The sequence below is a fragment of the Scyliorhinus canicula genome, chromosome 15 (assembly GCF_902713615.1).
Source record: "Scyliorhinus canicula chromosome 15, sScyCan1.1, whole genome shotgun sequence".
Classification (NCBI taxonomy): Eukaryota; Metazoa; Chordata; class Chondrichthyes; order Carcharhiniformes; family Scyliorhinidae; genus Scyliorhinus; species Scyliorhinus canicula.
In genome coordinates, this window is record NC_052160.1 from 129,664,659 (window position 1) to 129,676,760 (window position 12,102).

Sequence of the window (12,102 nt, forward strand, 5' to 3'; positions counted from 1 at the left end):
GCAACCACACCCATGCCACAAATCTCAGCCTAAACCAAAACCTTCCCAAAACTTCGAACAAGTACCACCACTCCACCTGGTCAAATGCTTTCTCCGCGCCCATGGACACCACCACCTCCGGTACCAGAGCTCTCAACAGATTCATCACCACATTCAACAGCTATTTTATATTACTCGTGAGCTGCCTGCCCTTCACGAAGCCTGTTTGATCTTCTGCAACCACCCCCGGGACACAATCCTCCATCCTCCCCGCCAACAATTTAGCCAATAGTGGTACGGGTCTATATGACCCACATTCCACCGGATCCTTCCCTTTTTTGGGGATTAGTGTGATTACTGCCTGCTTCATCGTCTCCGGCAACTCCCCCTTCTCCAGTGCTTCATTAAACGCCCCCAACAGATGTGGTGCCAGGTCCGCCATCCAGCCCAGAGGCCTTCCCCGACTTCATCCCCTGGCGCTATCCAGCACCTCCCTTAGCCCCAGGGGCTCCTCCAATGCCTGCCTCTTTGCTTCCTCCACCTGGGGAAATTCCAGCTCGTCCAGAAACCGCCCCATGTCCCCCTCCTCTCCTCCTGGGTCTGCCTCATAAAGTCCCTGGTAATACTCTCTAAATGCCTCATTTATCTTCCCTGGCTCTGACACCACATCCCCAGCCCGGATCTTCAATAGTTCCCTGGACGCAGCCTGCCTCCGCAGCTGGTGCGCCAGCATGTGGCTCGCCTTCTCCCCATACTCGTGTTGCACCCCTCTTGCCTTACGCAGTTGCCCTAACGCCCTCCCCGTTGTCAATCTGTCAAATTACCCCTGCAACTTTTTCCTCCTCGCAAATCCCTCCACGTTGGGCACCCTCGAATATTCCCTGTCCACCTCCACTATCTCGCTCACTAGACGGTCATGTTCCGCCTTCCTTTCCTTATTCGCACGAACCGTAAATGAGATAATTTCCCCCCAGACCACTGCCTTCAGTCCTTCCCAAAAAATGCCCACCGACACCTCCCCATTCTGATTGAACTCCACATAATCCCTAATTGCCAACCGCACCTTATCACAAAAACCTCCACCTGCCAACAACCCCGAGTCAAACCTCCACCCCCGGCCTCTGCTCTCCCGTATTGAACCGAATATCCAGCCAGTGGGGTGCATGGTCCGAGATAACTATCCCCGCATACTGGTGGTGACGGCATTGAGGATCTGGGGACAGTGGAGGAGGTACATTGGAGCAGTGGGAGCATCGGTTTGGTCTCCAATATGTGGCAACCACTGGTTTGCCCCATGGTGCTTGGATGGGGGGTTTCGAGTATGGCGAAGGGCGGGAATTGAGAGGATGGGGGACCTGTTCCTGGAAGGGAGCTTCCCTAGCTTGAGGGAGCTGGAGGAGTAGTTTGGGTTGACAAGAGGGAACAACTTCAGATATTTACAGGTGCGGGACTTCCTGCGCAGGCAGATATCATCCTTCCCACTCCTGCCACGAAGGGGGATCAAGGATAGGGTAGTGTCAGGGCAGCATGGTGGCCTAGTGGTTAGTTCGATCCCGGCTCTGGGTCACTGTCCGTGTGGAGTTTGCACATTCGCCCCGTGTCTGCGTGGGTTTCGCCCCCACAACCCAAAAATGTGCAGAGTAGGTGGATTGGCCACACTAAATTGCCCCTTAATTGGAAAAAATAATTGGATAATCTAAATTTATTTTAAAAAAGGATAGGGTAGTGTCTCGGATGGGTGGGAGAGGGGAGCGTCTTGGACATCTACAAAGAACGAATGGGGGCAGAGGAGACGCAGACCGAGGAGCTGAATCGTAAGTGGGAGGAGGAGCTTGGGGGAAGAGATGGAGGACGGCTTATGGGCGGACGCATTGTGCAGCGTCAACGCGACCGCTACATGTGTCAGGCTCAGCTTGATCCAATTCAAGGTGGTACACCGGGCTCATTTGACAGTGGCCCGGATGAGTAGATTCTTTGGGTTGGAGGACAGGTGTGTAAAATATGCAGGCGGATCAGCGAACCCTGTCCACATATTCTGGTCGTGTCCAAAACTTAGGGGATATTGGCAGGGGTTTGGGGACGTCATGTCCAAAGTACTGAAAACAAGGGTGGCACTGAGTCCAGAGGTGGCGATTTTCGGGGTGTCGGAAGATCCGGGAATCCAGGAGGAGAAAGAGGCAGATGTTCTGGCCTTTGCCTCCCTGGTAGCCCAGAGACGGATACTATTAGCTTGGAGGGGCTCAAAGCCCCCGAAGTCGGAGACCTGGTTTACCGACATGGTAACCTTTCTCAGCCTAGAGAAGATTAAGTTCGCCTTGAGAGAGTCAGTGTTCGTCCGGAGGTGCCAACCATTCATCGACTTCTTTGCGGAGAATTAATCATCATCAGGGGGTGGTGGGAGGGGGGGGGGGGGGGGGGGGGGTAGGGTAGCGTAGAATAGGGGGTTAAATAGGCGGGTCTTGGATGGATGGGAGTCGGTGTTTGCACTATCTTTATTGTTCTTTGTACATTGTTTTTATACTGTTGTTGTTCGTAATGCCCAAAATATCTCATTAAAATTGTTTGTTAAAAAAAAACTATCCCCGCATACTCTGCCCCCTCCACTCCAACCAAAATCTCCCGACTCACTACAAAGTAATCAATCCTCGAATACACCTTATAGACGTGTGAAAAGAAGGAATACACCCTTCCCCCTGGGTTCTAAAAGCGCCATGGATCCACCAGACCCATCCTCTCCATAAGCCCCCCCCCCCAGTTCCCTTGCCATTCGTACCCTACCCATCAACCTGGAGCTCGATCTATCCACCCTCGGCTCCAGGACACAGTTAAAATCTCCTCCCGTGATCAACTGGTATGTGGCCAAATCCAGGATTGCTGCCAGCAACCCCCTCATAAAACCCACATCATCCCAATTTGGGGCGTACACATTTACCAACACTACCGGTGCCCCTTCCAATTCCCCACTCACAATCACATATCTCCCACCTGGATCCCCCACCTCCTTCGCACTCACAAATCCCATTTTCTGCTCATTAAAATCGCCACACCCCTCGATTTCAAATCCCTGAGTGAAAAACCTGCCTCGACCCACCCCTTCCTTAACCTAACCTGGTCCTTCACACGGAGGTGTGCCCGATGCCGGTTTTAAACCAAATTCAGCAAGTCCACCCGGGATCCACCAGTCTCCCCATCGAGGCCGCAGTCAGGCGCCATTCAGCACTGGTCCACACAAATGTGTACCAGGTGGAACGTCACCCAGGGGGTCTCCTGGGCCATCAGAGGCTCCTGGGTGGTGGCTCCCTGGCCCTCCCCCTGGAATGCAGGCACCTTGGCACTGCCCAGCTGGCATCTTGGTACTGCCAACCTGACAGGAGCATGGTGCCTGGGGGCAGTGCCAGGGGGGCCATGCCCATTAAAGTAATGTGGAGGGGGTGTTTGAAGGATGGGGGTGTGCAGGGCAGGTAAGTAGGGGTCGGGTGGGGATCCGGGAAGGGGATGGGCCTGTAAGTGGTTGTGGGGGGGGGGGGGCTGAAGAGGGGGGACCCCATAGCAAGGTGTCCTCACTTGGGGGGGGGGGGGGGGGGGGGGGGGGGACCCACAAGCTCATTTAGAGATCTGGGAACTCATTCAAAATGGCAGCCCGATCTCAGAATTCAGCTACCCACTGTGCTAAAAAAAATTCTACGTGTGGACTAAACCGCTGAGAAACTCCCCAAAGCCCAGAAAATGACTACGTGTCTTGAATAGAAGTGGGGAACTCCCTGAAAAACCCGCCTCAAATGAACTTTGACGTTTTGGGGAGAATCGTGCCCAATGTTTCAAAGGAACCTTCTTTCTATAAGCAAAATTCCAATCGCCCCATATAGCTAAACAATGGCACGGTTGTAATGAATGACGATCTCACTTAATTGCACCCTTTGCAGCCAGAGAGTCTGGATACCTTAATCTAGATTTTTTTTTAAATAAATTTAACGTACACAATTATTTTTTTCCAATTAAGGGGCAATTTAGCGTGGCCAATCCACCTATCCTGCACATCTTTTGGGTTGTGGGGACGAAACCCACGCAGACACGGGGAGAATGTGCAAACTCCACACGGACAGTGACCCAGGGCCGGGATCAAACCTGGGGCCTCAGCGCCGTGAGGCAGCAATGCTAACCACTGTGCCACCCCTAATCTAGATTCTTTAAGAATATTACTGCGACAGACTCAGGCTTTTAAAAACATTATGTGATGAATGTAGGAAATTTTTATATATATATTGCATTTTAGATCTGTTGCAGTAATGTAGAAACACAACAGCCAATTTGCACACAGCAAGCTCTCACAGCAAGGTCTCACAAACAGCAATGTGATAATGACCAGATAATGTGTGTCAGGGATACTGAATGAAGGATAAATATTGACCAGGACATCAGAGATAACTCCTTTGCTCTTCTTCAAAATGACAGCCATGGGATTTTCTGTGTCCACCAAAGGCGGCAGACACAGCCTCCTCTTAACACCTCATCCAACGTGGCTGATAGTTTATTTTTCATTGATAGTCATCTCCCTCCATCCCAACCCTGATCTGAAGCCTGCACCCTAACTTTCCATAGTCTTGGAATCAATACAGTGTGGAAGGAGGCCATTCGGCCCACCCGAGTCCGCACCGACCCTTTCAAAGAGCACCCTACCTAGGCTCATGACCCAGCCAACCCCATAATCTAATAATCCCACCTAACCTTTTGGACACTAAGAGGCAATTTAGCAATGGCCAATCCACAAAACCTGAACATCTTTGGACTGTGGGAGAAAACCAATGCATCCGGAGGAGAGACATGGAGAGAACGTTCAAACTCCATACGAGTCACACAAGGTTGGAATCGAACCTGGGTCTTTGGCCACTCCGTTTCCACCTATAACCTCCGTTGCTTACCTACATTGAGCTACCCTGCTTCATTTTAAAAACTTTCACCTCTGCCGACCTCTTGAACTACCTCCACCTTTACAATTCCCATATAAGTCCGACCCCCACTCCCACTCAAAATGGCAGTGAAAATCGGGAACTTCCTGTCTCTCTCAAAAGGCAATGTTTGCCGGTAGCCAACTGAAATCTAAAGACCAAGATTGACAACCTTGCCAATTTAGATGGGGAAGCAAGCTGCGGGGATAGTTCCAGAGACGATAAAGAGATATAGACGGATACGAGTGGGCAGCAAGGTGGCAGATGGATAATGATGTGGGGATATGTGAAGTTATTCACTTTGGCGGTAAGAATATAAACTGTAACCGCCCTTCCTGTTGATTCCCTTATTTCGTATTTATTTTAATAATAATCTTTATTGTCACAAGCAGCCTTACATTAACACTGCAATGAAGGGCAGCACGGTGGCGCAGTGAGTAGCACTGCTGCCTCACGGCGCCGAGGTCCCAGGTTCGATCCCGGCTCTGGGTCACTGTCCGTGTGGAGTTTGCACATTCTCCCCGTGTTTGCGTGGGTTTCGCCCCCCACAACCCAAAAAGGTGCAAGCTAGGTGGATTGGCCACTCTAAATTGCCCCTTAATTGGAAAAATGATTGGGTACACTAAATTTATAAAAAAATAAATAAAATAAAATAAAACACTGCAATGAAGTTACTGTGAAAAGCCCCTAGTTGCCACATTCCAGCGCCTGTTCGGGTTCACAGAGGGAGAATTCAGAATGTCCAAATTACCTAACAGCAGGTCTTTCGGGACTTTGTGGGAGGAAACCGGAGCTCCCGGAGGAACCCGACACAGACATGGGCAAATGTGCAGACTCCGTACAGTGACCCAGCCGGGAACCGAACCTGAGACCCTGGAGCTATGAAGCTACAATGCTAACCACTGTGCTACCGTACTGCCCACTTTATCGTTATCATTGCTTTAGCATTAGCATTTTGGTCCATGGTTCTTTAATGGAGAAAAACCTTCAAGTTGAGCAGGGGAAGCAAGGAACTCAAAAGTTATAAAATAGTACACTGTGCTATGAAGATTTGAAAGAAAAGAACTATATGGCACCTGAGAAATTGGAGGAAATCAGTTCCATTGGTTGACTGGTAGCCAATGGATTGGCAGCACAGTGGTTAGCACAGTTGCGTCACATCTCCAGGGTCCCATGTTCGAGTCCCAGCTTTGGTCACTGTCTGCGTGGAATCAGCACGTTCTCCCAGTGTCTGAATGGATTTCCTCCTACAGTCCAAAGGTGTGCAGGATTGGTGGATTGAGGGCAGCGCGGTGCACAGTGGTAAGCACTGGGACTACGGCGCTGAGGACCCACGTTCGAATCCCGGCCCTGGGTCACGGTCCATGTGGAATTTGCACATTCTCCCCGTGTCTGCGTGGGTTTCACCCACCCCCACAACCCAAAGATGTGCAGGTTAAGTGGATTGGCCATGCTAAATTTCTCTTAGTGTCCAAAAAGATTGGGTGGAGTTACTGGGATAAGGTAGAGATGTGGGCTTAGGTAGGGTGCTTTTTCCAAGGGACGGTGCAGACTCGATGGGCCGAAAGGCCTCCTTCTGCACTGTAAATTCTACGATATGATTGGCCAAAGTCTGTTTTCTGCCCGGCAACAGACTTTTCAGAGAAAGCAGGTAAAAGCCCCTGGAGGTAGAGAGGAGAGGTTGTGCATTGCTCTCTCTTTCTCAGAAATGTTTCCCGCTTGCTGTTTCTGAGCCTGCAGAGAAGTCTTGAGACCCTGGTGAATCTAGTGAAAACCATCACAGACAGAGCAAAGGATATCCAACAGGAGGCCCAGACTGAAGAAAAATCTAACTGGAAGATGTCCAGCTGAAAGAGAGACTTTCATCCTTTTACTTTTAGTATTTTTACACCCCTCTGTCCCCTCGTGTTTGTCTGCCTTGTGAGTTGGGGGGGGGGGGGGGGGTTAAAAATTAGATAGTAGTTAACCAATTGTACTTTTTGCCTATTTAATGATAGTTATTGTTAGTAATAAAAGTTAATTGTGTTTAAATTTACAACCTGGTAACTGGCAGCCAAAGACTGGATCTTTTTTTAAAGTTTTTTTAAAATTTTAGAATACAATGACAAACAGTGACCTCGCTTCAAAAGCACTTCTTTGGCTGAGGCGTCCGGTGATCACAAGAGGTGCTGTAGAAATGCAAACATTTTATTTATTTTACTGGAGTTCTGGAAATGCCTCGCAATCTCTCCTCTCCGTGTGCACCTGGTGTCAGGTTTTGCTCCATAACGCAAGGCAACTGGGACACTCGCACGGAAGGTGTGTCTAGTTGCAAGGAGCTGTCATTGCAGCAACCATATTAATCTGGAGCAATAACCGTATTGACACATGTTTGAAGAAAAGGGAGATAAAGGGATCCAGGAACTGAGCAGGCACATGGAATTTGAACCACTTGCTGACATGGACATTCAATGATGTAATAATGTTCCGCCCAAAGGCGTAGTATTTATTATTCATTAATACAGAGTGAATCCTTGAAAGTGGGCAGAGAGCATAGCTACAATCTAAATGAGATGTAACCAGAGTATGAAAGGATCATCAAGCAGCAGTTTTGTTTTGATTCCTATACTGGTTGGCCCCCTAATTGCCCTAACTGACTAGGCCAAAGAACATTTAAGAGTCAACATTCATTGCTGTGGTTCTGGTGTCAAAGATGGCAGATTTCCTGAAGGGTAATAGTTAACCAGATGGGTTATTACGACAATGGTTACATCGTCATCATTAGACTCATTAATTCCATATTTTTATTCAATTCAAGTTTCACCATCTCCTGTGGTGGGATCTGAACCCGGATCTCCGGATTGCTAGTCTCGTGACACTACCACTACACCACCCCCATCCCTGGATTGTACAAGTGAGGAAAGTCACCAAGTGGCCGTTCAGATATTAATTAGCAAATCTTTGCCACTTTAACATACATTAAAAAAAGTGGGGTGATTTATTGGAAGAGTGTTAGTTGCTCTGGACAGATCATTCAACCCATCTCCACACAAACCTCCTTCCACCCTTTTCCATCTGAATCTTAATTCTTCTGTTCATCCAACTTCACCTCAAATCCATCCGGGCTATAATTACAGAAGCAGACCATTTGACCCACTAAGTCCATGATCCCATGTAAAGAACGAGAATTTGCCTTTGATTTTGGGTTCAGAGAATATTGTTTGGTGGAGGACCTGTTAAACGAAGCAGACTACACGGGGGACAGTGAGCCTGTGGGAGTGGACCACCCAGGGGAAGATTGGAGTGAGGGGGAACCTGAAAAGGTAGGTAATGAGGGAACATTGATGGGAGAGTTAATGCAGGTTTTTAATTTGCCTCTGCACTCCCGAGTGAACAAGGCGGCCATTTCCAACATTTGTGACTCAATTAATGAACACAACCTCAAACATCCTCCACACAACTCAAGAAACAGAAAAACAAAACTATGGACTCCCCATAGTAACCCAACACAAGCCACTTCTCGCCAGTAACAGCCAATAACGCCCCCCACACACACCCACCCACCTGGCTAGCTAAGAGCATATTAATTGAAATTGCCCCTTTAAACCTTTAACGGCTTCATGATGCTCCTCTCTGACTCAGCTGTCTTACTCAATGTTGCAGCAAGGGGCTTAAGAGAATGGGGAAGCACTTTAATACATTTTAATCAATCTTACGAATGGCTCAGAAGCCTATTGTAACATTTTGGCTCCACAGCCAGCGGAAAGTAACAACAGAGGAACTGGAATGTATTGATAGGGGAGTAAATGAAATATTACCTGCCCCGGAATTCGGAATTGTAAATACTTTTAATCGACTCCTTGCAGGTTACTTCTTGACGTTCCGTCTCTTTCAGGAAATTGACAAACTTCACCCCCACGTCACGCTTCTCTTTCAAACTAAGTTTCTTGGACATTTCGATGTGGGTTTTTGGGGAGGTTTGCTTTTAAATTACTACTGCGCCGAATTAAAATCCAACAACACCGGGCACCGAAAAACAACAAAATGAAACAAAGGGGCGGGTTCCAAGTGTTTAAGGAAAATTGCAGTTTCGTAGGGGGCAGGGAGGAAAACAAATGAATCAACTCGTCTGATTTGTGGAGTTCCTGAAAACCGAATTGAAATACACACAAGAAACGAAAGCGAAACTCACTCTCGAATTCGCAGTTACACTTGGGAAATTAGAAAAAGTGCTCGCCCTAAAATATCAGATCAGGGTGCAAATAACCCGGGATACATTGCAATGTAAATCAGGAATAGAGGGTGCAAATAACCCGGGATACATTGCAATTGCAATGTAAATCAGGAATAGAGGGTGCAAATAACCCGGGATACATTGCAATGTAAATCAGGAATAGAGGGTGCAAATAACCCGGGATACATTGCAATTGCAATGTAAATCAGGAATAGAGGGTGCAAATAACCCGGGATACATTGCAATATGAATCAGGAATAGAGGGTGCAAATAACCCGGGATACATTGCAATGTAAATCAGGAATAGAGGGTGCAAATAACCCGGGATATATTGCAATGTAAATCAGGAATAGAGGGTGCTAATAACCCGGGATATATTGCAATGTAAATCAGGAATAGAGGGTGCTAATAACCCGGGATACATTGCAATATGAATCAGGAATAGAGGGTGCAAATAACCCGGGATATATTGCAATGTAAATCAGGAGTAGAGGGTGCTAATAACCCGGGATACATTGCAATATGAATCAGGAATAGAGGGTGCTAATAACCCGGGATATATTGCAATGTAAATCAGGAATAGAGGGTGCTAATAACCCGGGATACATTGCAATATGAATCAGGAATAGAGGGTGCTAATAACCCGGGATATATTGCAATGTAAATCAGGAATAGAGGGTGCTAATAACCCGGGATACATTGCAATATGAATCAGGAATAGAGGGTGCTAATAACCCGGGATACATTGCAATATGAATCTGGGAGACGGTGTAAATAACCCGCGGCATAAATTCTGAAACGGACGTGCAAAATGCAAGCTCGGTATACAACGCTAAATTTAGCAGCAAATTTGCATGCCCACTTGGTAAAGGCGCGATTTGAAATATCAAATTTCGACTTCAGCCACAATCGAGAATTTCCTAAATTGGAACAGGCCCGAATCAGGTGGTGAAAGGGTGTTTCTGTGGGCATGTGTTTGCCTAATTGTATTTAATTGTTAGCCGTAGCAGAATTGTTTGTTCTCCCTGTTTTGGATAAGGTTCAATATTCCCTGCCCTGCCCCCCCCGCACAGACCATACACAATAGCAAAATAGCCCATTAAAAATATCCCCCTGCGTGAGCTGCAAAAGTGACTTTAAATTGTCCTGGTCAGGAACTAAAATTTACACTCCGGCCGTCTACATTCTAAAGTCAGCAGGAGTAGAGAGGTCAGATACACACCTGGGGACTCAGCCAGTGCAGCATCAGAGATGGGAGAGTAACAGAGACTTCAGCTCATGGCCTGGTGATAAGGGGAGCTGGGACTGACACACACTTGTGTTCAATGCAGTCCTAGGAAACTAGGGTTGCAAAAAAAAAATGCAGCCATTAGAGTCCAGTCTTTTTAAAATGGTTGGTAAGTGGCAACATGAGTTTAGCTTTTGTGGGTCACAGTTTGCTTCAATAAAGTTTCAAATGTAGGTAAAATCCCATCTTGATTCTTTAAAGTCTTGCTTCACAGCAGAAGCATTAGAGAATAAAATTGTGAAACAATTGCATGTGACCAGTAACTCCAATTCTTGTCCTCTCCTTGTACCCCTCCCCCTGTCATTTTTAACATTTCTATATGCCATCTCTCAGAAACATTGTGAAATGATTCACAAATAACCGGTTAACCTGATGTGCAGTGATTGTAGTTATGTGGGCAGCCATTTTGGTGAAAGCAAATCTCATAAAATGCAATGAGGCCGATGATTAAGACGCAGGAGGAGAGTTCACTCTTGTAGGCCACAAACAAGTCCGAACTGAGACGATCTAATAAAAACCTGGTTTATTATAAAGCGATTAAGACCGCAATCAAGAAACTTCAGAGAGTCGGGAACACAGCCCAGTCCATCACATGAACCTGACTCCCATCCATTGACTCCATTGACACCTCCCGCTGCCTGGGGAAAGCGGGCAGCATAATCAAAGACCCCTCCCATCCGGTTTACTCATTCTAACAACTTCTTCCATCGGACAGGAGATACAGAAGTCTGAGAACATGCACAAACAGACTCAAAAACAGCTTCTTCCCCGCTGTTACCAGACTCCTAAATGACCCTCTTATGGACTGACCTGATTAACACTACACCCCTGTATGCTTCATCCGATGCTGGTGTTATGTAGTTACACTGTACACCTTGTGTTGCCCTATTATGTATTTTCTTTTATTTCCTTTTCTTTCATGTACTTGATGATCTGTTGAGCTGCTCGCCGAAAAATACTTTTCATTGTACCTCGTGACAATAAACAAATGCAATCCAATTACTTTTACAATATCCACCAGGTCCTAGCCGAGTCTGTAGTTGGTACCATGCTTGGTCGACTTGATACAGAACTCAATCGGTATCATCGGCAGGCTCCCCTTCCCCTTAGTAGACCAACTGCTCCGACCCCATCCGTCTCGTGCGAAAAACATTCACCAAGACGCCAGGAGAATTTCCTGAAGTGCCCCATATGAGGGATGTCAGTTATGAGCAGAGAATCTGGGATTGTTTCCCTTAAAGCAAAGAAGGTCGAGAGGAGATTTCAGAGAGTGTTCCAAAATATATGGGGCTGGATTCTCCGATTTTCAGGCTATGTCCAGAGGATCCGTGGCGTTTTACGTCAAAAAAATCGGCGGCGCCCCAGCACCCATCCTCTGACTGGTGAGGGGCTAGCAGCCCCGCCACGTAAAATTCCCGGCCTCCACGACAAAAAAAACGGCCGGAGAATTGCCGGGTCTGTGGGCGCGCATGCCCACAGCGACGACCTGCAGCGGTCGCGCCGTACAACATGGCGCCAGCTGTGCGCAGACCCGACCTGCCAGATAGTGCCCTTCCTGGACACGCCCTTCGCCACTTCCCTGGCCACCCCCCACCAGGCCCCCCAGGCCCCCCTCCGGCCAGCAGTATGACTCCCGCCCGACTGTGGCAGCGCTGGACACAGTCCGCAGCCGCCAC

At 47.8% G+C, this 12,102-nt stretch overlaps 1 protein-coding gene across 2 annotated transcripts in view; it reads right to left on the reverse strand.

Moving 5' to 3' along the window:
- LOC119978501 (putative helicase MOV-10) overlaps window positions 1–10,470 on the reverse strand; it is a 95,213-nt gene extending 84,743 nt beyond the window's left edge. The window contains exon 1 of one of the 2 annotated variants that reach the window (XM_038820176.1): window positions 10,361–10,470. Coding sequence is in view for 1 of the 2 variants with exons in the window: in XM_038820175.1 (XP_038676103.1) it covers window positions 8,723–8,859 (137 nt within the window). In the remaining variant the exon portion in view is untranslated. Of the gene's footprint in view, window positions 1–8,722; window positions 9,093–10,360 lie in introns of those variants that run through there. The other variant, XM_038820175.1, reaches the window with a different exon arrangement.
- Window positions 10,471–12,102: the final 1,632 nt, after the last annotated feature.